The sequence below is a fragment of the Corvus kubaryi genome, unplaced genomic scaffold, assembly GCF_017639235.1.
Source record: "Corvus kubaryi isolate FWS band 111438036 unplaced genomic scaffold, C.kubaryi_AGA036_p1.0 37357, whole genome shotgun sequence".
Lineage (NCBI taxonomy): Eukaryota > Metazoa > Chordata > Aves > Passeriformes > Corvidae > Corvus > Corvus kubaryi.
The window spans coordinates 16,264,928-16,289,300 of NW_024581117.1; the positions used below are offsets into that span (position 1 = coordinate 16,264,928).

The 24,373-nt window shown below is 48.0% G+C and overlaps 1 protein-coding gene across 8 annotated transcripts in view; it reads left to right on the plus strand.

The window, feature by feature from the left end:
* The window catches only part of COL13A1 (collagen type XIII alpha 1 chain), a 103,199-nt gene that overhangs the window by 40,035 nt on the left and 38,791 nt on the right, over window positions 1-24,373 (plus strand). For all 8 annotated transcript variants that reach the window (XM_042033472.1, XM_042033478.1, XM_042033473.1 and 5 more), the window contains exons 4-15: window positions 981-988; window positions 6,215-6,250; window positions 6,912-6,938; window positions 8,684-8,734; window positions 12,488-12,523; window positions 13,977-14,003; window positions 14,957-14,983; window positions 16,043-16,069; window positions 16,176-16,202; window positions 16,490-16,516; window positions 20,313-20,378; window positions 23,928-24,044. In XM_042033472.1, coding sequence (XP_041889406.1) covers window positions 981-988; window positions 6,215-6,250; window positions 6,912-6,938; window positions 8,684-8,734; window positions 12,488-12,523; window positions 13,977-14,003; window positions 14,957-14,983; window positions 16,043-16,069; window positions 16,176-16,202; window positions 16,490-16,516; window positions 20,313-20,378; window positions 23,928-24,044 — 476 coding nt within the window. The remainder of the gene's footprint in view (window positions 1-980; window positions 989-6,214; window positions 6,251-6,911; window positions 6,939-8,683; window positions 8,735-12,487; window positions 12,524-13,976; window positions 14,004-14,956; window positions 14,984-16,042; window positions 16,070-16,175; window positions 16,203-16,489; window positions 16,517-20,312; window positions 20,379-23,927; window positions 24,045-24,373) is intronic.

Consider the following 24,373-nt stretch of genomic DNA (forward strand, 5'->3'; position numbering starts at 1 on the left):
ACTGTGACATCCGCCTCCCATGCAAAGAGGAGGTTGCTGCCTGTTATCTGTCAGCTCACCTGTTATACTGCTTAGCCTTACTTCTTGGCACTTGGTGTGAAGAAAAAAAAAGCAAATAGAGTGTCTATAAAGTATGGAAAATGTAGAAACCCCTGACAGTTGTATGGTGTGTCTTGCTTCTCCCACAGAGAGGAAACCACAAAATAGTGAGTCCAGGGGTTTCTTTCCACACACACAATATCTGTCAGGATTTTGAGGAATTTTCTGGGAACTGATGAAAGAAATGTGCTGTTTAAGCCCTGATATATATTGTACAACCATGCTGTATGAAAGAAATGCAGTGCTCCACACTGGCAGGTTCCAGAAAAGATTTCCAAAATAAAAGAAACCCGAAGGATCTGAGGGAATTTCTTCCAAGAGGGAAGATGGGCTTCTATGGGATCAGAGGCAGAAGAAAAGGGGAAAATTTGATTGTATTAAAGAGAAAAGGTACCTGATGTCTTTAATAGCTGTAGTTTCCTTGTTAACCATTTCACACCTTTGCAAGATCACCGATGCTAGTGTGAAATGGGTAAGAATTTTAGCAGCAAAGGGGCTCTTGCCTCCTCAAATCCAACCTTCTCAGCCCCAGGCATGGGCAAGGATATGAAGGAGAGTCATATAAATAACAAATCCCTCACTCCCGTGTGTGCCAGAGGACCAAAACTCAGTGTGACAGTGCCAAGAGGCTGACTTGCATGGCCTTTCCAGCACAGGGCTCTGACAGGGCTGTCAGAGGCTGCCCTGCACTCATGGTGGTTACTAGGTGCTAATTGTGGGGATACCTTAATTAACAAGCAGGGAGCTGGTTAAAGTACATTAGCAAATGGGAGCAGTCTGAGGATTAAGCCCTGATGGTGCAGTGTCTTTTTCTAGCTCTTCTTGTTAGGATTTATTGCATTAAAAAATTAATTATTGTTTATTTTTCTTCTCTCTTTCAGGTCCGCCTGTAAGTACCAAACCTCTATGGTTTTAGAAGCTGTTGACACAGAGTCTGTGGAGCATGAACTCCACAGCCTCCTGTCTGTGGTGTCTGGTGTGGTAGCCACCTTTGCAGTCCTGGCAGCCTGGGATATCCCGAACAGCAAGTACTGTAGGAGCTCAGGACTAGATTGGGGTGGGATTGCTCTTGGCTGCAACTCAGCCTCTGAGGGGGAGATGGAGGGAGCGCAGGGAGGGGGCATGGCAAATTCATGTGGTGCAGAGATTTGTGTGTTACCAGTTGGCCCCACAGCCTCTGGGGGAACCAGCTGTATGCGCTTCACATGCATGGGATGCCACGTGCTGAATGAGATGTGTTTGCAGAAAAGGGAAAGATAGATCACAAACACATGGCAGGAGCTGAGCTGGAGGGACTTGTTCCCTGCTACTCACTCGGGCTGGCTGAACTGCTGGGCCTTCAAGTATAGCTGCGCAACTATCAATTTCAGAGGAAAAATTGTGTTGACAGCTTCCTTTTCAAATGTTAGCTAATGTAAAACCTCAGCACAGACAATTTAGGCTTCAGGAAAATAGCTAGGTTATTGCAGAAATTTTCTTGCAGCTATTACAAGACCCACAGTGAACCAGAAGAAGCAATGCAAGGACTGAAGCCATGTATTGATAACTCTCAGGATTATAAAGAAACACTGTATTGTCTCTAGCACGGTCCTTCCAGAGGAAATGGTTTATATTTGTGTACAATAGAGCGACTATTCAGGGTTTCTGTGAAGGAACATGAGAAGTTAAACATACGGTAGTCATCTTTTGTCTGTTCACGCAAAAGTGTCTTAAACAGTTTGCAGATGACGTTGTGAGTAGTAGTTGCTGCACAACCTATTTTCTTTCCCCTTTCATCAGGCTGAAATGCTATAGACTGAACTCCCACGGATATACGAGCACAGACCTATTTAATGACAACAATCTTCCAAAAAGTTGCACCTTCTAGGCCAAAAGGTCTGAAAGCATTTCACAGCTGGAAGCCCTGATCCACGCAAAACTTCAGCGATAGCTTATCCCAGGGGCTTTCAGGACTGGCTGCTAAAGTGGATGTATTTCAGCATTAGCTGTGGCTTTTTGAGAGGAGAGCACTTCTCTGCAGGCCGCTGCAAGTGGGTCTATCCATGGCTGTCCCTGCCACTTCAGCCTGGGTAGCCTGTATATTGGCACTAAAGGGATGAGGTGGACACAAAATTGGTAGTGGTGTTGGCATTTCTATTACTGCTGTGAGAAATTAGAGAGAAATCCATAGATCAACACAGACGTCTTCTAGAGAGCAGTGCCTTTGTGGGGAGAGGAAGACACACACTCCAGGCTTCCTCTGCAGCAATAAGGGTTAGAAACCTAATATTGTAATGAGAGATTGAAGCCTGGCAGAAGCACATGGGACCACCAGAGAAGTGCTGACATTATATGCTACCGTATCCTGGCTTATTGCGACCTCTCAACCTGCCTCTGCAAGCAGACTTCTAGGACAGGCTGTGAGGAATGCTACAGCCAATGGAAATAACAAGAGGAAGTTGGGCAGACTGAGTGTTGTTAGCCAAAGTGGAATTTGTCTTGGGCTAGTAGGACCTTCATTTCATTCAGGACCTCCTGGGTTTCTGATCAGCTGGTGAGCGAGATTGGCTCAGTCACTGTGAGCAAAAGTTCACCTCTGAAGAGCCAAGTGAGTCCTACATGTCACTGTAGGAAATATTCCCCCACCCCTCCATATTTCTCATGATTGAAATGGAAATGGTTTTATGAGCAACAACCTGGGCTCCAGCCTGGCTGATGGTCATACATGTTGTTCTGGATAGCAGCCCCAAAGTGATGACCACACCACATCTCTCTCCTGTTTTTGTTTCCCAGCTTGCAAAAGGCAGCACACTGTGTGGCAGGGCTTAGTTCCCAGTGCTGGTGTTGGCTTGAGCGTGGAGATGGGCAGAAATGCCCATTAGAAATGCACTGAGCCCTGCTTGCATTTTAGGACAAGGACAAAAGCCAGGGACATGAATGAGCAACACCACAGCACCAAAAGGGATCTTCATGCTCTTCTCTTGCCCAACCAATACTCCCACCCTTATTCCCGAAGTCAGTCAAGGCTTTGGTGAAGGCAAGGGCAACCCGCAGTCATGTAAGATATTTGATGAGATTGGGACTAAAAGGGGCAAAGGAAGAAAGGAAATGATGAAATCATGCAATAGTCCTTCTGCCGTCTGGACCACATCCGAAGCAAAAGGTCCTCTCACAGACATTTTCTCTCCCATTTCTGATCATGCAACATTTCTGTGGCAACTGCAGCAATTCCATACATGAAAAAATAATATTTAGCAGATGGAAACTAAGGAAGAAAGTCAAAGACCTGTAATTAGCTTGCTCTCCGTGGACTTGCAGATACCTTCAGAGCCCGTGTGGAGAGCTGTGGGTAGAGTCGTGCCAAAAGGAGAGAAAACTTCACAAGCAGGAGATTAGGAAACCAAAGCAATCAGAGCTGATGGTCAAGGAGCTGTGGAGAGTTTTTTAACCATTCTGTTTCCTAAACCCTTCCATTTGATTCCATCTCTTTATCAAGCCCTCCTTTCAGAGTTTGAAGCTAGTTTTTGCTGTTTCAGTGTATTTTGTTTCAGGGCCTCACAGAAAGGCCACAGCTCCTGGTAAATACTTCATCCTTACTCTTTCATCCCCTCATTCTTTCTGTCTGGCCGGACTTTCATCCGGTAGCCTTGAGCATTCATAAGGTGGTAGAAGGTAGACTTGCATAAAAAATGTGATGTGGAATAGAATATTGCAAACAGGACATGGGTCATACAGAGTAGGGACCACAGGAGCTTTGTAGGTCTAATCTTAAAGAGTAACATAACCCTCATGATCCCTCCTATGTGTGGGAAACACTGCTTTTGAAGATGTCTTTGAGGGTCTGGTTGAAGAGGCATGGTGTGCAGTATTCTTGCTGGTGGGACTTGCTAGGAGCAGCAGGATTTAGAAGGCTTAAGTCACCTTGGGACAAATGCAAAAATCCATAATAACAGTATCTGCATCTGAGTTAGTCATGACTGAGGAAGGAGCGTGGGTTTTGGAATTACAGCAGCATGATTTCCTGGTGATGGTTCCCTGTTCCCCAGGCTGCAGCTCACCTGGAGACTGCACGAGCCATAACAAGCAGTTTCCCAATGAAGGAGATGTAAACTGTGCAGCTGGCTCTCCCCTGGCTCAGGACAGAGGCTGCTGGTTGCCTTTCATGCTCTTTTAACTCTGATATGGGAGCTTCAGGCAGCTTTTCATGACTTCATAACCAACCTTCATGGTATCATCCACCCATGAGTGCTCTCTCCTGGCTCCCTGTCGCAGACAACCTTTCCTTATAAACATCTGGCATTTATTTGCTGTGCTGCCGGGAGCTCCCCCTTTGCTGCTGTTGCTTGGAGGGCTGTAACTCTGCGCAGTCACATACCAGACACGGTGCCATCATATACCACTCCAGGTACTCATGGGAGACCTGACACAGCTCAGCCTCGACCTTGGGCTCTTCCTGCTTGGGCACCAGCCACAGCAGAGATAGAAAAAGTAAATTCAGCTTTTACCTCAAAAACCATGAGAGAGATCAGCCTGGGCTCAGCTCTGGAGGAAAACAGCATTTAAGGGACTAAAAGCAGAGGAGAGCTCAGCGTTATGTCTTCCAGCAGCCACAAAGTAATCCCCAGGGCCAGATGCAGATACCGGGAGTTTCGCTCACTGCCGGCACACAGAGATAGGCAAATATTAGCATGACTGAGAACGCACCTAAAATCCTAGAAGAAAGCAGTTTTCCATAATATATCATCAATAAAACTTAAAATCAAGCAACTGTTTAGGGTTTCATCCATCTGCAAGGAGTGCTTTTGCAAAGTGTATATGGCTCTTCAATTTATCACAACACATGCTGCATGGAAAGGAATGCTCCTCATACCAAACAGCCCCCCCAGCTCTGCAGAGGGAAGTGGCTGAACTTCCACCAGGGAATGGTTTGATCCCAAGCAATAACATCTGAGTTTGGGATGGACAGTCTTTGTGTACACCCAGAAGAACAAACAGAGCTAAGTGCCTTCCCCTTCCAGAGATTTCAGATTATGTTCACACGCACTGGGACTGAACGTGAGGGAAGGCACAAAGAGGTGGCACCAATGGGGCTGGTGTCTCCAGCTGCAGAAACCAGAAAACCAGGTTTATGTCTACAGACAGAGTCAGCCAGGGGCAGGAACACTCTGTTTTACATAAGGAAACCCCAAACATCGCTGGAAACAGAACTGAGGGATTATTATCACATCATATTTGCAAAATATAGAGCAAAAGCTACATGACTGTTAAAGCCATAATCATCAAGATCCCTTAGGAATGAGCTGCTATCTTCCAGATCTGCACAGCCTTCAGTTTTGGCAACCAGGAATGTAGAGGGGGTAATTTTTTTTTTTAATTGCATAGTACAATTTAGCTGTAAGAGGCAGCCAACTGCCTTGTAGGTAAGTGGGTGAACAAAATTGTCACTGGTCCTGTGTTCATGTGTTTACGAGGCTCTGTCCGGTGTCACCTGACCCAAAATCATTCCCAAAACCACTGTTAGGATCACTCACATGCTGACAACACACTGGGAAGTATCTCAAAGGGATAGAGGACACTGAAAACAGCTGCTCATATGTCTTCTTCCAGACGTGCTTTTTCCTGTGTCAGCTTGTGTTCTCACATTTTTCTCTTGCTTCTGGACAAGACAGTATTTTCAAGTTTAAGAGAATTGTGTTTTAAAGTTATAACTCTATAAATAAATAGCTAAAGCCCAGGTGACTTTGGTCAAGAAAGAGAAAAACATGACAGTTGGCTACTGCAGGAAGCCAGTTCCCAGGACCTGGATTTTATGAAGTGTTGGAAATAGGGATTGTATTTTGTTTGACTGGAGACTCCTGTCCTCCTTTTGCTGCCTAAATTGCTGTATGTAAGTTCTGTTGTGAGATGTGCGGGTTTGTCATACGTGGAAATGAGCTGGTGGCTCACACATTCTAAAGACAGGTTCGGGCACACTCATACACACTTTCCTCTTTAACTTTCTCTCTCTCCTTCTCAAAATCCTTGAACACTTGCACCAAGTGTGAAGCTGCTGCTGTGGCTTAGTTCAGTTGTGCTGTTTTATGACCTTGCTTTTGGCCAGTTACCAATTCTCTCTGATTTCTGCCTTAATTGCCAGGGAGACAAAGGTGCTATGGGAATTCCTGGGCGGCCGGTAAGTCAAACCCTCTTTTGTGTGCCTTATCTTCTCCATTCTGTTCCAACCCCCAGAATGTGGGGGGGGTGGGGGGGAGGGTGGCAGAGGGAGGCTTTCAGGATAGTCCTTATCAGGTGTCAGTGCAAGTCAGGGAGTACTCTCTCTGAGCCCTGCACCTGAGGAGCTCCCTTGGTCTCAGCAGAGTGACCAGCCCTGCAAGCCACATACATGCTGGGGAGGTGTTTCCATTTCACCTGCCGTGCTATCCAGGGCCTCCTCTGGTTCAGCATCCCCCTGTTTGGGTGTCTCCCCACTGCCACCTCGTGCGCCAGCTGGGCTTGCTAACCCTGAGTTTGCTAACACACACCCCTGCCTGCCACCGGCAGCTGCCCCTTCCAAATAACTCTGTCCTGAGCAAAGGGGGCCATCCCCTGCCTGGCTGAGTGCTGTATTTTGGAGCTCTCCTGGCTCGGGCATCCCATGGTGAGGACAGGGAAGAGGAGTGGGGCAGGAGCTGAGGCCACCCTGCTCATCCCAGCCGCATAGCTGGGGTTGTGGGGCAGGAGAGCGTGCCTTTGCCTTTGCCGCTGATGCCTGTGTTTGTCTCTCTCTCCCTCTCTCTCTCTCTCTTCCCTGCACCCTCTTGCATGTGGCTGTGACGGGTGCCACTGACACCCAGGGACTAAAAGGGCAGTCCGGAGAGAAGGTGAGTCAGCTCCTTGTAGCCTGTAGCACCCCCAAACTGTCCTCTTCTAGGGCCAGCCCAAGCTTGCCCATCACAGTCATGGCCACTGCAGCCAGCTTTGGGCTTCCACACCCCTGGGCTGCCTCATCTTCCGTGTCAGTGCAAGTATATTTCCCAAATTCCTTCCAGGCCAGTCAGCCTCCAAAGATTGCTGTGTTTCTTGTTTATGACAATTTACTAACATCATAAGAGCCAGTGGGCACATGCAGGGCTTCCCCCAAGGCTTCCTGGATTTTAACCATTGACTTTCTCCTCCTCTGGCAGCTCTGCTTGCCCTAACCAACCTGCAGCTCCCGTCTACTTCTCAGGTTAGCCTGATCCCTGGTGCAGGTGGGGGCAAGGAATGAAGTGGCATGGCATGCTCCGATTTCTGACACAGTGGGACCTCCTCCTCCTGAGGAACGCTGATGGTATAGTTTAAGTCTGTGGAACACCATCTCACAGACTCTTTGCTGTGCAGTGAGTTGGGATTTGTACCCACAAAGAAGTGCTGGTTTACAAAGCAATCCTGCTGCTGGCCCCTGTTTTGAAGCATTTGGCATTTCAGTGTTAGTATGTTTTCCCCAGAGCTGTGAGTACCTCCTGCCTGTGAGAGCAGGGAAATGGAGGTGTTTGGCATTCGTGAATAACTGAGTAACAACGTGTAGAAATTAGGAAAGGGATGGATATTTACCTGACAAGGAGGGTCATCCATGCAGTACCATACCAGGCCCATTTGTTCCTCTTCATAGCAGATCGGGAGAAAAACACAACAAGGAAGGGTAAAGTAGGATAGAGATTCTTCATCCTTGTGTTCACTGTTTGCTTATTGGAACCAACCAACATTATCCAACAGACCAGAATTTCCCACCTGAAGCCATTCTGCTTTTTCTCTGCGTGTCCTTGCATTTGTTTCTGGCCGAAGTTTCCATGAAGGGACAGCAGATAGATACAAACAGTGGAAAAAAATCACTCCTAATTGCCCCTGCTTCCCCAAAGCCTTCCATGAGAAGTCTTTGGCAGGCCACAGGTTTGTTTTGCAGAGTGCTTTGCTTTCTTGTAGGCTGCTTGGTTTATGGGATGCTCCATCCCAATGCTCCCCAGCCCTGGGCACTTCTGGAGCTGCCTCTCAGGAATACACCATGTTTTCCAAAGAGAGTGACATGTCCTGCCCATCACACGCTGTGGGTGGCTAGGAGCTGGAGAGGCAGATGTTTTCTTTTCCAGCACGCACTTTGCTTTGTTTTCATCCACATCTCAACTGAGTTTGAGAAGTATGCAAGTGAGGCATTTCTGGAGGCAACCAAATAAGATGCCCACAGCTCCCATTTCCCTGGAGCCCAGCACATCCCTCTTTCTTTTCTTTCTTCTGCAGGATGCAATCCTCCTGGAACTTGCAGGAAGGAAACAGAAAGGGTTTCAGGCCATCTTTCACACTTCCAATGGGGCAGAACCTGTGTTTTGCCAGAAAGTGTTTTATGTGTTTATACTTCTCCTTGCTGTGCAGCTTCCATTTTCTGGCACATCTGAGCAGCTCTAAAGGACATATTTTCTCCGAAAGTGTGAGACAGGAGCTGGGGGAGGCCAGAACAGCAGCTGCCCCATAAGCCCTGAAGGTCTCACACCTGAGGCATCCTCATCTAACCCCAGTCTTGACAGGAATATAGTTGTCTTTGTGTTTTCTTCTCCTATTCTCACCCCTTTTCCTCTGCTTTGTCTCTCTGCAGGGTGCTCCAGGAGAAGCTGGCATGTCTATCATTGGGCCCCGCGGTCCACCCGTAAGTGGCTTTTCTCTCTATTTTTGTCTGATGCAGGATGTGGGCAAGTTACCGGGAAAGACTTAGGAGGGGCATTAAGATTCAGCATCAGCCAGAAAGAGCAAAAGCCCTGTATAATGTGGTTCCCCTGCTGAGGCAGCCTTGGTTTTATACTGCTATTATATCCTATATATAATGAAATTGTAGCTCATATTCCAGAACAGATGAGGAAGCCTTCCCTTGGCAAGGAAACCAAACTCCTGCATTTAAAAGGAAGAAGCATATTTCCTTTTTGCAAAAGGGGTCCTATCACTTCTGGAGAAAATTTGCATTTTGCCTGGCTGATTTCAGCCTTTGGTTTAATCAGCAGGGAACAAGCCCCCTGATTTTACTGAAGAGCAGGACCAGAGCTAAGCTGGTGACTGGGGAGCTCACAAAGATGGGTAGTTCAGAGGTCTTTGTCAAGTACCCAAAATCTTGGAAGCTCTTTGTTAGCATGGTTACCACTATCTGGAGAGTCCCTTACCTGGCTGAGAAAAGGCAGGATTTTGCACCCTCTTCCAGCAAAAGTGTCTCTACAAGGTGCAATGAGTCAGCCAGACAAAACTTTTTGCAAGGACAGGGTCATAAAAAAAGACCAAGATGAAGGGTTGGTGTGTTTACATACCCTAAATGCTGGATGCTTCTTGCACTGTGGTTCAGCCATCAAGCCTCTGCTTTTGTGTGGGTGTAGCCAGACCTCTCCACTCCATCCCCGCACAGCCTCCACCAGAGATTTCCATGAAAAAAGACCTGGAGGTTCAATTCTCTCCCTCCCAGTGGGCACTTCCGATTTTGTTTCACCTGTGAAGAGCACTATCCTTGACCTGCAGAGAGAATGGGCTGCTGGCAACCTTTGTTTCACAGCTGAGGCAGTACGAACACTTGGCTACATCTGGCTTTCCAATTAACTTTCCAAAAGCCCCATGACAAATGTTTCTAATAAAAACCAGCTTTGCTGGTCCCCAGGCCCACCTGCCCAGGATGCTGGAGTTTGAGAAGTGACAGAATCAAAGCCCAGGACCCAAATGGGTCTCCCCAAGCGCTTTATGCCTAGCAGATGGTCCCTGGCCACGTGTCCAAGCAAGGACGAAGGGCTGGCAAGTCCCTCAAGCCAAGGTCTGAGCAAGACCACCCTGCTCCACAAACAGCAGATTTTGGAGGGTAAGTGCCCCATTGCTTTTGCTGTTTCTCACAAGCTCTGGCTCTCAGCCTTCTGAACAGTGTAATTGTAGTAATCAGAGAGAAAAGCCATCAGTTCCTGTCCATGTAGGTCCTGCAAAGGAGACAGGCACCACTGTTTTCTTGAAGGACACATGCCTGGGATAGCGGGACAATTTTTGTCTGCTTTGGTGCTGCTGCCTTTGCTGCTATTTGGGAAAGTGCAGAACACATATCTTTAAAGCAGCAGAAAACTTAGACGGCAAATGGTATCTAAAATGGGGTTTTGCTACACCAATCAAAGCCGTGAGGTGCCAGGAGTGGTCCAACTCCACACTTTCCCCCTGCAAAGCCTGCCATGAAGATGATCCAGTTTCCTGGGGAGCTGGTGATAGGTCAAAAGGATGGCTGAGCACTGAAGACAAGCACGGAAACCCTGGCCAAGGGGCCACTCGGAAAGATGTGGGATGACAAATAGTTTCCAGATTTTTGTTTGGAGGTTAAAGTTTTCGCTTGAGCTCAGAGCTGCTTAACTCCCGGCCAGAGAGGGACAGTGCGCCGATAGTGGCAGAAACAGACGGTCTCCATGATTTGGCAGCTCCCAGGATTGAATACTTCATACAATCAACATTTAAAAAAGGAGACAAGGAAAACCAGCCACCCAACAAAAACAGTCTCTTGGAATCGCTCGCTGCTGAACTGTTGTCTTGGCGTGGTACTGTGCAAATCACTCTGCTGTCCTCTGAGGAGAAAGAGGCAATAGTCTGTAGTCTACAGAGGAAGCCAAATTGTACCATTTCCAGGTTTTCTCCCTAATTCTTTTTTTAGCACTTCTTGTCAGGGAGGTGTCCAACAGGGAACCAAAATTAATTAATTGTGGCTCGGCTCTTCTTGCTTCTTGCCTTTTCAGAAGCCAGCGGTGGACAGATCCTTTAATTTATAGCCTATCTTCCCTTCTGGTCACTGGCCAGCAGGACCAGGTGGTTTTGTGTGTATCTTGCAAAGCAAAGCTGACCAAGTTCAACTTTGCAGTACTAAAGAAACAGTGCAAATGCGATTAGGTCCTGCTAGCATTGCATACAAAACCAGAGCTCTTCAGTGCAACATGAGGCATTTTGTGGTGGGGTCATCCTCAAACCCTGCAAAGAGGCTGTTTGGGCCCATCCTCTGCAGGGGTAAACTTTTACTGAGTCTCTCTGACAACAGAGGGTGGCTGGAGATGTTGCCTGAAGGTGAAGGTTTTCCCTGTCAGTGTAGCTCTGAGGTCTCTCCCAAAGGATTGTCATTGCATCACTGTGGCAAACCTCACCCTCACAGCCCAGGAGGCCCATTCCCTCCTTCCCCTTCCCTTCCCTCAGCACCACATGGGATCACTCTGGTTAAGGCAGAGATGCACCCTGGTCATGCCCAGCTTATCCCTAGGGAATCCCTGCGGGACTCCAACAGTCTAGTCATGGTAGCTCATATTGCTGAAGAAAGCATTTTCTTCCCCAAAATGAGAGAACACATAAGGAAGCTGGGCATTTTGGCATCAGAGCACAGCTTTCAGGGTAGGCAAGATGCCACAGTAGTCACCTGATAAGCGTGGCACAGGATTTACCTCATCCAGCTGTTCCTATCTACGTGAGTGTGCTTCAAGATCTGCTGAAGTCTGGGCCACAGGGACCTAATGCTTCCTGACCTGGCTTATGCTTTTTTTGGGAAACAGTTTGAAAAATCCTTAAGTGAAGTGGTGTCTTTCCTGGATACCAACAAAGCTATGGTAGCTGTGACCTGGGATGTCACAGGTCCCAAAAACTGAAGAACTGTGAAAAATTAACAGCCAGGACATTTTCTCTTTTTTTTTGGTGTTTTTAAGTAGAGGATGAAGAAGCTACCAAGCATATCCCAAGCCAGTGTTTGCTGTACCTGATCCCAAACTGGTAGCCATAGCTAGCTGGCCAGGAAGAGGTAGGAGGAAAAGTCTTGGTGCTCATGTTCCTCTCATCACACAGCCTAACTCACCTTTTTCTCTTAGCTCTCAGAGGGAAAAAAAAAAAACTAAAAACAAAAAACAGAAGAGAAAAATAAAATCATCTCCAGAATTATTTGTGAGGAAAACAAATGAGCTGGGACATCAGATGAGGGGAGGAGGAAGAGAGGGATGGTTGTATTTAGACACCAGTGACCTGCAAGGCTTGTCTTGCACAGAGCAGCACCCTGCATTAAACATCACAGGTTTATGGCAGCAAGAATTGCCATAAAATGAGCTCAGCCTCTGGAATATACTCCAAAAGCCTAACATATGGGCTAGGGACGCCCATTTAATTAATGTAGAAACTTCAAGGAAACTGCTTGCAGTCCAAACTGGAGCTGCTCCAGCATTTTCTTGGCCCTATACAAATTGCAGTGAGGATGAGAGATTTCCCCTCCTTCCCAAGACACTTTCCCCTTGGAGGGCAATTGCGTATCTCTTCAGAGAGCTGTAGGGTAGTTGGTCAGAGGCTGGAGGAAAGGCTCTGTAGAGAGGACTTAGGGTCCATCAAAATTCATTTCAGTTCCTCTAAACTGCTATCTCTGTTTCATCCTTCCCAGGGACAGCCTGGAACAAGAGGTTTTCCTGGATTCCCGGTAAGTGTAACTCTTAATTTATGAGGTACGGATGTGTGATGTTACTAGGAAGCCTCATAAGTGCTTGCTGTATCTCATAATTTCTTCCTGAAATCAATGACCTGATCTGATAGCACTGGAAAAAGTAATTTTTTCTTCATTCCTTTTTCTACTTCTTTTTTTTTTTTGTTTCTTTTAAATGATATTAGGGCCAAAAAAAAAAACCCCCAAACCACACAACTCTGAAAGGAAATTAATTTTTAAAAAGCCCCAAGTGTTAAAATAACATAGTTAAAGCCAGATCTGTTCAGTAAAAGAAAACCATCCTAAGAAATACCATCACACACAAAGAAAACAACCCCTAGGTAGGTGAAATTCCAATTTTAATTGAGCTTTTAGGTGATATTCCAATGGCAGCAAGTGCCTGGAATCCAAAAAGGGGGCCCTGCCTGTTGAGCGTCAGCTGGGGACTGTGCTAGGCTGATCACCCTGGTCATGCCAAAGGGAAAGGACATAAGACATGAGGGGGAATTCTCCAGCACAGTTGTAAGGGAGCAGAGAATATGCCCAGGAGAGGACAAAGCAAATTTCATTTAAATCCTACAGTTGCTGGCAGCACTCTCTGAAGCGCTGAGGCTGCTGAAGAACAGTTGCTATTTATTCATATGCATTTATCCTGGACAACTAGGAGCCTTAAAGCAAACACAAACACCCCCCACATCCCTGCTCCCACCAGGCAGCTCAGCTGCTGCTCCAGGACACTGGATGTGCCAGAGCAGGTCTGCAGGGGAGACTCTCACACCTGGAAAATGGGAGGAATTGGCAGCCTCCAAGCTGCCTGACTGGGCTCCACTGTTCTGCCCATTGTGAAAAGGGGGGCTGTGAGCTGCCCCTGGGCTGAGGAGAAGCAGATCTCTCCAGGCCCTTGTGGTCTTTAGCTTTTGGAGGAACAGAAAACAAATTGGCCCATCTCCTGAGAAAGCGCTGGATTGGACAGCTCTGTGGAGCCTGTTTCTCATCAAACAGTACCTTCAGCATGTGCTGAATGTCACCTCTTCCCTGGGACACTTTTATTATTCTATCATTTGCAAAAATTTCTCTTCCCTCAAAGGTGGGTGCCCTTTTAAATCAAAGTCTTGAGAAAACTGTTGATACTCAACTATTTTACCGAACACTGTAAAATTTTAAATTCGGAGGTTTTTTTGCAAATTTCCTATAAATCCCTCCTTGCTTCTATTCTTGTGTCCAGCATTGCTGCTGAAATGTGCTGACAGTGAGCAGGTCCCTGCTGAAGCAGTTTGAAATCTGGGCTGGTACTCAGTGGGCCAGGAGCCTGCAGGACTGGACAGGAGGGCAGGGAGTCACCTCACATCACCCCAGTCCGTGCAGTCTTGTGGCACGTAGTGCTTCCTGGGGCAGCTGGACAGACACCCCGGGGAAAGCATTTCTCATCATTTTTCCTCTTTTATTTCAGGGCCCTATTGGCTTGGACGGCAAACCGGTAAGGAAACAACTTCTCGGCAGGCTTTCTGCCCTGCCTCCTGCTAGGTCCCGCCGTGGTGCCGGCCTGCGTGTTACACCGTATGTTCTTAAGGGGTTTATTTTGCAATGTCATGCACACGCATGGATTAAAAGAAAATTAGGAGGCAAATCTCTAAAATAGCAGTTCACAAGTGCAGCAGCCTGGCTGCTGCAGGGAACGCCTTAGCAGGCACTCCCACCCTGAATCAGGCAGAGCAGATCCCCGAGGTAGCAGCCCTCTGCCTTAGCCAACAGCTTCCTTCTTTTGCTGCTGTGCCAAAAAGAGCTGCAGTAGAGCAGGGAAGGATCCTAAAGGCCTCTGTGAGACCTCCATGCTGTCCTTAGAGCTTTGTAGTAGAAACCTAAGTTCTTCCCGCCCTTTGGAGAGTAAGGCACAAATGAGATACTTCTCCATGAACCCAGTGGACATGAAACCCGTATCTCCATGTAGCAGCCACGTAGCCAAGTTCCCCACCACACTCCTCCAGTGCTGTAATGGAGGAGCTGGTAGCACATACCGCTGGCTTCTAATTTCCTGCAGCAGGACCCTGTTTTTGCCAATGAGGAACATTACCCCCAAGAGAGACGCAGCAGCACCTCTCTTGTACTGCTCTGGGGGCACACACTTGACTCAGCAGAAGCTGCTCTGCCAGCCCCAGGGGGGCTTAGCCATGACCCAGCCATGCCCTGCAGAGCCTTGACACGCTGTATTCTTCCCCGAGAGCTTTGTTCTGAGCATTTTGGGGAGCTCAGAACCTACAGGAGTGGTGTCCTGTTAGGTGGTGAACAAAGCTCCACATGCTCAGTGTTGTGTCCCCCACTGGAAGTGTAGTAACTCTGGGCACCTACCAAGGTAAGGGGGAAGTGGGTTAAATCAACATCATCTAAAGTCTGCAGTGGCCAAAGCTGATGTGTGTTTCCTTTCTTTTGCAGGGCCATCCTGGACAGAAGGGAGAGATGGTAAAAATACATATGTTTGTCTGCGGGTGATGGGTTGGTTTGAAATGATGTGCCTCAGCTGGAAACAAGCTCATGGGCAGGGTAGCAATCTTACTTCAGCTCATGCACTAGCTGCATCCCTAATTCTGTAACTTCATGATAATAGCGCTGGGATGCATATCTGTAATTTTTGCATTATGGCTATCAGATTCATCATGTCACAACAGCAACTCTCTAGTTACGCATGGGATGTGTTTTCCTTGCAGTCAGCAATTATGTTCTTTAAATATATTCTGGGAGCTGACATTTTTCGTGGTTGGCCTCATAGCACAAGTAAAAGTTGATGGAAAGATTTCTGAAAATGCATCTGGCAACTTTCAACTTATCTAACAACAACCAAAAAAAGCATACTTTTCGTATTAAATGTGGTGTTCCCCCCCTCCCCCCCCCCCCCCCCGAAGCTCTGTTTCATATGTGCATCATACTAAAATGCTTTTGGTTGAAAACTATAAACTTAGACTGCACTTTATGGAAGCCCAAATGCTGTCTTGTTCCTCTTGACATCTCTGATGATGAAATCCCAAATATGAGTATGTCAGGAGAGCAGCTCTGTAGTCACCTTCACTTACTAACGTGTTGAGTGTTTTCTTCTGTTAATTCTGTAATTCTGTTTTTTGAGCCTGAGTGTCAGTATAGCCCTCTGGCAAGCACATGTTGAAGATCCCCCTCCCCACTCCCCTATTGCTCAATCTTAGCTCAGGCTTCAGTCCTGGCTGCTTCTGGTTCCACCCCAGTGCGTCGGCTGAGGAGACGCGCTGTGAGCTGAGGTCCTGGGAACAATAAGGGTGTGTTTTCCTGATGATTTTTTCCCCCTCTTCTTTTAATATTTCCCCCCTGTGGTGCAGCCAGAGCATGTGTGCATTTTCACTCCTCCAGAGTAACAAAGGGAACCTGGATCTCTCTTGGGAATTTTCTTCACAATTATTTTTAAAAGCTCAGTTTTTCACCTACTCCATACGCTGTCTTCTTGTCACTGTGAATAGAAAGCCATCCCATGTTAATTTCTGTGTTTCCTTAAAGGGTGCTGCAGGTCCCAGGGGACAACCCGTAAGTATCTCATCCCTATCCCCTCTCTCCCCCTAATCCCTTTCCCCTTGCATTCACTGAACTCCTTCATTTACTGAGTCCTTTTTTGATCACTTTTCTTTTATAGGGACCCCCAGGACAAAAAGGAGAAAAGGTAATTTCAGTGGAAGCCTTGTTAAAAAGTAAACTGAGAGAGAGGAAGGGGCTTGGTGGACTTGGTGCCGCTCGATGGGACTGTGAGTGAGGAATACAGCAAGAGCAGAGGGCTCAGGGGATCGGGGACAGGAGGCAGGGTGCTTATCGGGTGCAAACTGGCATAACTGCACTGAGTTTGATATAGTCACAATGATTTACACCTTCTGGATCTGACCCTGCATGCCTATTTTGGTCGCCTCTGTTTGTGGTTTAAACTCTTTCCTTTTTAATCCCCTTCTTTCACAGGGTCAGTGTGCAGAGTACCCGCACAGGGTAAGTCATTAGCGTTATTATCCTCTGTCCCATGCCTTCCTGCATGTTAATCCTCCTTCGTTTGAATGGCTTTTTGTTGGAAGTAGAGATCCTTTCATTAACTAGATGCGTCATCTGGGCCCCCAGGGCAGTGCTTGGCTGATTGATGTGTTTCGAAGAAAAGCAGCAGATAAGGTTTTCCAGGAGGGATGTTGGTTCTCCAGTCTGTTCCTGCCCACCGGAGCTGACCCCTAGATAGCTGCTGTCAATTCTACTTCCTGGACACCCTCCTGTGCTTTGTGCTGGACAGGGGAAGGTCCACGTCCTCACCCTAAAACCCAGTGAAACCAGGGGTTTCTGGAGGAGTGGAGGTCACCCACTCACGCCTTGTGCTGCTGCACTGATTCCGTGCTGCTTCCACGGCCTCTGCTCTGGTTGTGTGGCCAGCAGCAGTGTGGAGTTTGAAGACCTGGGGAGAACTCTATCATCATTCCTCCCTTTTTCTTCTCCCTCATGCTGGTGTCATCCCTGCATAGAGACGAGGAGAAGGGTTGTGCTCCCTGCTTGAGGGTAACCCTTCATCCCCTGGCCATGGTGCTCTGTAAGGTCCCTGACAAGCTGGTCCCCATGCTGGTCCCCAAGCCTGGTGGACTTTCTGCCTGCAAGGAAGAGGCTGAGAGGGATGTTGATGCCAGCAACTGTTTAATGAAAGCCAGGATGTTGCCCCCCCTGCTCCTTCATCTTGGCCTGGCCAGCATGTGCTGCAGCCAAGAGTGGAGAGAGAACATCATGGGGTTTGAGGGGATTTAACCAGTTCTAAAAACAACCAGAGTGCTGAAAATCCACTGGAAATGCATTGGAACAACATCATATGAAGTGGCTGGAATTTGTGATCTGGGTGTACAGGGAGACAAGCTTAAGAGCTTTCTGTTTATTTTTGATGGGCCTCTGGATAATCAGCAGGGCTCTGGTCCCTGGCCCAGAAGGGAGCAGGGTTGGAGCAGCAGAGCCACTGGAGAGAGAGCTCGGCTGGCAGCAAGGGAGAAAGGGCAGTGGGTATGTGCCAGTCCCCCGTGCAATAGCAGCCAGTCAGCTGTGTTTATTCAGTGAGCTGGCTCACTAGATTGTTATGTTAAAAAGGAGCCAACACCACTGGTCACCTGAGCAGTGTCCTGAGTTCCTGTTACAGCCCTTGGCTCTGACTGTCCCCAGTGCTCAAGGTGAAAAGCAGTGGCAGGACCCAAAGCAACACTGGGAAGGGAGCTGGTGCATCCCTGGAAATTGCCTGGGCTCAGGCCTGAGAGCAAAGGCATACTGGTTTGGTGAGTCAGGGTTGTAGGGTGACTGATGAGCTGCAGGGCTGTGACAGCGGGAGAAGGGTGGGTGCAAAGCCTCACATCCTGGCAATGTTTCCTTGGCTCTCATGGAGATACTTTGGTCTCATGAGGCACCAAGTTCAACATTGTAAAAAGCCCATGAGTTGTTCAAGGCTGAGACATGCTCACGGGAAGGGTGACTGTCCTCAGATCAACTCAAGGACGGACTGTCCTGAACTGCAGATCTGGACAGACCAGCCAGCAGAGGTGCAGCTCTCTTTCTTTCTTCCTGAATGAAAATTAGGATGGGCCTTGTTGCAAAAATGTGACGCTGCTGACCAAATTGCAATTTATTCTTGCATTTTCTGTTTGATAAGGTTTTTTGTCAGATGTTTTGGGTGTAGAAATGAAAACCAGCATCCTGAAAAACCAGGGATGTTGTTTCAATTTTGTTTCATATTTGTTTTCTTAGGAAGGAAATACAAGGTTAGGATATGTGCCTTGGCTCTTGTTGTAGTTTCCTATTTTTCTGTCTGTATGAGTCTGTGTGGCCTGTGCTGCTGTGAGGGACAAACCCATGCATTGGGGCTGCCCAATCAGGGTAAGAGGGTCACTCAGGCTGCTCCCAAGTGCTGCTCAGGGAAATGGGGGGACCAGCCATGCTCTATTTGCTCTCAGAAATACTGTTTGTCTAACTGACCCCGTTTGTCTCATGCGTCTTCACTGTTCCCCAGGAATACCTAAGTACCACACTTGCAGCCCTGCGCTCTAACCAGATCCTTACGCTGAAGGTTTGTGGGTAGCGGTCTGACGGGACCCAGTTCTGATGCAAAGGCTCGAGGGTGCAGATCCAATATTGCATGCTGCCTTCTGAAAAAACTTCCCATGGGAACACAGAGAGGGCAGGGCAGGAGAGGGGTGGAAGTGCCTTCAGATTTCTTCTCTAAACTCTCCCACTTGCACCTGAATCCATTGCAGGGTCTTGTCTTGACTGTTTTCAGGACTGCTTCTCTACATTTTCCTCCTTATCCATTCCAGCATCCTCCCTCAGCTTCCCTGTAAGCTGTATAGTATTTTAGATACCATTCAGCACTTGAGCAGCCAGGCAAAGCCTGGAGAGAGAGCTTAGCTGGCTCTCCTGAGCTATGGGGCCTCCTACACTTTCTTTTAGAAAGGGGAGGTTTGCCTTTGGATAAAATCAGCCCAGCTGAATTTCCAGCAGCACTGCTTTTGGAGCGATAGCTTGTGGCTGTCTGGATCAGTGCATTTGAACACAACCACCTGATCATGACACCGCAATATTGGGTTACCACTTCTCTTTGCAACAGGACTGGATCCTTGCTTTCCCTGCACACGTGAAGGACAATGTTTAAAGGGAATAAAATGTGCTGCTTGGAGGTGTATGGTTTCTGTGGTGGGAGGCCTGTGGGCAGACCTCTGGGATCTGAGTGCACAGCTCATAGGGGGAAATGTCACACGTGGGCACATTTTTGTGCCCAAGCACAGAAAGTCTCTCTTGCTTCTCCCAATGTAAATCAAGAGCAGCTTCAGTGGAAACCTGATAGGAACAGGAAAGTGGATCAGGCCAGAGCAGCATTCCTGGGCCTGGAGCCGGCATGGTGGGTGCCAGGGTGACAGCAGCATGCATGCAAGTGGAAACTGGATACAGCAAAAGGATGAACAAATGCTCCTGAGCTTTAGTGCATTTGATTTCTGTGTGTCCGGGTCAGCTTTGTGCCCTGAGGCAGCATTCCTGGCTATAAGCAGTCAGAGGGTGATGATGCTGTTGAGCAAGGAAAAACAAAGCGCAGGCTGCCAAGGCAATGCCCTGCTTAGGCATCCAGCTCCAAGGCCTGGTCTTCTCCCTTGGCCAGGGTGGTTGTGTCTGGCCAGCTCAGTGAACCATGCTGGGACCTCTGTGCTGACCCAGCTAGCCTCTCTCCACTCCCTTCCACACCTGGAGGAAGGGTGAGTCCTGGAGATACACTGGGTTTCTTGTGAGAGAACTAGAAAACTGCACTTGGAAAACTTGGAGAAAATTGTAATTTTGATAGTTGCCCCAAATATGATGATGATGATAAGTTAAGAGAAACAATCCCATTGCTGGACACCCTAGCAGAACCACTGAGTGGATATCTTGCAGTGAACACTTCCTAAGGAGATCAGCAGAGCTGAGTCAAAAATCCCCTGGGTAATTCTATTTCCAAGCAGAGGAAGCTGTGAAAGCTCTGTGTGGAGGGAGCATTGGGATGGCAAGTGGCCACCCCACACCTGCCAGGCTGGCACCTGCTGAGTGCCCCTGTGAGTGGCATGGAGGAGCTCAGAGGTCTGCCAGCAGGTACCTGTGCCGCGCCCGCCCTGTGCCGCTCTCATGCTGGGCTTTATTTTCATGGCAATCTCTCTGTTCCCCTCTTCTCTGTTCTCTCCCCTGGCTGCTCTCTGACTCTCGGTGCCCTAATGGCCTCCTTTGCCCTGCGACCTTCTGGTTTTATCTTCTTCAGCTGTTGCCTCTCCTCAATTCAGTGCGGCTGGCTCCACCTCCGGTTATAAAGAGACGCACTTTCCAGGTAGACTTCTCCTCCTTATTGCCTGTTTCTGAGCTTATCCTGATGCTTGCAATTAATCAGCTTGCTACCTGTCTTTCATCCCCTACAGAGGGGTTTCCAAGAGTTTCAGGCAGAGCTGAGGGACTTTCTTTAAAGTGAAGGAAATCTTTGATGTGATAATGTTGCTAAAAAGAAATGCAGTGAAGCCAGTTTTTTGAACTAAAAGAAATGGGCCATGAAGCTGTTCTTGGGGCTGTCGACAAGCAGCCTCCTCCCTTAAGGAGTCAGTTCCTGCATATTCAATCTCCAGAAGAGGTTAGAAGCCTCTTGCTGAAATGCATCTAATGTCTGTGAAATTTAACTGAGAAGAATGAATAGGCAAACGCTTCTTTTAAGGGCTAGTCTAGTCTGAGGCACTTGGGGAAATGTGTTTAAATAAGCTCTTAGAATGGTTTCATTAAATTGCATTAAATCTTTGTGTAAACACATTTATTTTGGTTTCCAGGGCCATAATTCATGTTTAGTTTATTTTGGGAATGAATTCATAAAGTGAATTACGGACATACGAATAGTGAATAAGAGTGTCCGTAGTCAGAGTTCATGTAGCTTTTAATGAACCCACTTTATGCTCTCTCATTCCATCAGCTGGGATTAGCTTTCCTGTGTGGACAAACCGCTGCAATTACCCCGATGAAGTGTGCTGGGCACTCTCTATTAAGTGGCTGGGTTTTGTCACCCTGCTGCCTGTCTAGGCAGTTGGATGCTAGCAGGGGACTGCAGGATGCAAGAGACCTTTACCATGAGGTGCTTGGTCCTTGCCCAGCACTGGACAAATCCTGACCTTACCACCTGAGGCTGTGGTTTCAGTTCAGTTTCTATCAATTCAGCATTCGCACCACACAGAGCCCCATGGATTGCGCTATTTGCCCTTCAAAGTGACAGTCTGGAGAGCCGGGCCAAGGACTGACCTCTTGGGAAGGCTTTGAAAGCTGAAGTTCCTCTCCAGGATGAAGTGGGAAACTTGAATAGCTGCCCTACATCCTGTCGTCAGCCAGGGCTGCAGATTCCTCTGTCTGCAGAGGAAAACTTCACCGGAGAGTTTTGCCATGATCCGTTTTGCTTTTGGTGTATTCATTCTCTAAATGCAACAGGGTGTAATCTGCTCCTACAGATCTGCCAGCACCAGGCAATTCCAGGAGCCTAGTGTATGAATACTAAGAAAAAAAGTGAGTCTGCAAAATGGATGTTAGCACCAGCGCCTGGAAGAGAGGAAAATCCTGCTGCTAACTTTGAGCACATCAGCAGGAGTGCTTTGCCCAAGGGCTGGGGCTTAGCCGAGGCATGGGCTGAGGGGGGTCCTCTGTGAGGAGGCTGAGCAAGCACTGCATTGCTGGGGCACAGTCAGGGTGGCTGGCTGATGTTTAAAAGAACTGAAAAATAGCTCCAGTCGACAGCTAAAAATATAGAATGACAACTGAGGAAAATAACACCTGATCTCCCACTTACTGTATCGACTTACTGTCCATTTAGCTCTGTGGAGGTCCTTTTGTGCTGAACACATTAATGAGACTATAATGATGTGGTAATAACACTTTGTGTGTTCAGGGATCTGCAAGGATGGGTACTTGCTTAGACAAAGCCTGCTGTGCCCAAGACAGCAAAGTGAGGGTGATGCAAACAGGACTTTTGGGGTATCTCCTTCCAGCCACTCCCTGTGCTGGGGCAGGGCTCCTGCTCTTCCCAGCTCCCTGTCCCCTACCAGCACCCCTTTCCAGCACCATGCTGCATTTTAGTGCCCTAAATCTGGATCATGGACTGGGCTGGCAGAGAACAGCTGAGGTGGAAGTAGAAGAGGGAGAGCCAAAGTTAGATGGGCAAAGCCCCCTTTGGCTTCCCGTGGTGCACCCATGCTGGGAGTATTGTAAGATGCAGTGGAAGGAAAGTCTTTGAAGCTGGAATGAGAGGTCAAGGCAAGAGGAAATCTAGAAATACATTCCAGTGTCCTCCCAATATCTTCATTAGATCCAAATTACCTTCCATATTTAAAAGCTATGAGACCATTTAGAGGATGGTTGAATAGCACTGAGTATGGAAAATAAAGAAGCTTAGAAAAGAACCTGCATTCCCTTGCAAGGGCCACAGGATGAATGAAGATCCACTTTAAAAATGGGGTGAAGCAAGGGCACCCCTCCTGCCTGGCCCAGCAGGCTTCCCAGCATGGGCTCCAGGTTGGGTGGTGAGGCACAGGAAAAGGGCTGTTGCTCCACACGTGACTGAGCTTCTCGTGAGCCTGGCCCATGTGTTGGAAATTTTCTTTTAAACAGAGCTCATGGCAGAAAGGATGAAATTTGCAGCTTATTATTTTCATTTATCATTCTAAATAAAGCAAACATCCCTGTATCTGCATGTTTTACTAAAGGCAGCCAGGATAAACAGTGTGCTTGGTAGGAACACAGGCAGGGGACAGATTTCATGCATTTTCCTCCAGTGTATAAGGCTGTAGAGAGGATAAATGCAGCAGAGACCCAATTGCACACCCATTGGCTTTTAATTGAGAAACAGCCATATTTGGTTTCTAGCTTCCCATGGATCCACCAAGGAAAGTTTTTCAAATTGAAATTGGATCACTACCAGTAGGCTGTCATGGTACTTTATCTAGGGAGGTGAGCCTAATAAGCAAACAGCTTAGCGCGGGTGCCACAGTGCCCTAGGAGCTCGCTGGATTAATCAATTATAGATCAGCAGTCTGGTATTCAAACGTGGTGCTTCCAACCCACTGTCTCCTCAGCACCACTTGATGCTACGTCCAGGTCCTTTGGGCCAGATGACATTGCTGAGGCATGAGCCACAGCCACCGAATGGCTACTGAGGGGCCTGGGGAGGAACTGGCTCAAACAGCTCTGTTTCAGAGAGCTGAAAATGGCAGGTGGCTCAGCATGCACTGCCTTGTTAAATCTTAGAAAAACAGGCTCTGCCTAGTGTACATGGGCCTGCCTTGGGTGGGCTCCAGGAATGCCATGATGATCGTGTTATTTTCTTTTGGGTTTGTGGGATTTCTACTTTTGGTCCTTGGCAAAACAGAGGGAGTGTTGTCCAACAAATATAGTATGGGGGAAAAACAGGCTGAGGTAAGACACTGTGGCTCTGCCTGGAAGTGCCAGCGTCATCATGGGAGGCTTTGCTTCACATGTGACTGTCAAATGCTTTGGAAAGCCTCCTTAGAGACTCAAAAGATGTTGGTCTTTGACACATAAATTTTACTTGACTGGCTCAATGAATAAAAAGGTCTCTTTGGACTGCTCTGTCATCTCTAGATCCCTTTAGAAGAGAGCTCTGACCAGGTGATCTCAGATGTCTTTGCAAACCATTGGGTGCTGGCTCCTGCTTCCCAGGGAGCCCAGCTGTCCTCAGCAGGGCTCTCCATCACTCTTGGAAACTTTTCCTGGCAGTAACCTGGGACTTGGCTTCTATTTCCTCTGCTTCAGTCAGGCTGGCCTGCCTTGGGCCCTTAGGGTGGTGGTGTGAAGGGTTTGCTCTGCCAGCTGATAACTCTTGTTTTACAAACTGCAGGGTGAGCAAGGACAAGCGGGGATCCAAGGTCCCCCAGGGCCCCCTGGTCCACCAGGGCCCACTGGACCAGCTGGACCCGAAGGAACCCCAGGACGTCCTGGGCCAATTGGACCCCCTGTAAGTCCTTACCAAAACCTAAATCCTTCTGTTCCCCCATCCCCTAGGGCACAGGCTGTTTCCTCTGGCCCCTGTTGCTTCTGGCGAAGCTGAGATAGCCATGGACAGGAGGCTTGCAGAGCATGTGGATGTGTGGAGAGGAAGAAGTTCCAGGGAAGGAGGGGAGTGAGAGGGAAGGCGGAGATGTGCACTGGGCACTGCTGATATCTGGACACACAGTGGGTGACACCAGGCTCATTTCCTCCTCCTCAGCCCTTGCAGATGGCCCCAGGGAGGAAGTAACACCTGGGGTGTAATTGTCATGCTGCCTGCCACCCTTTTGAAGTCCT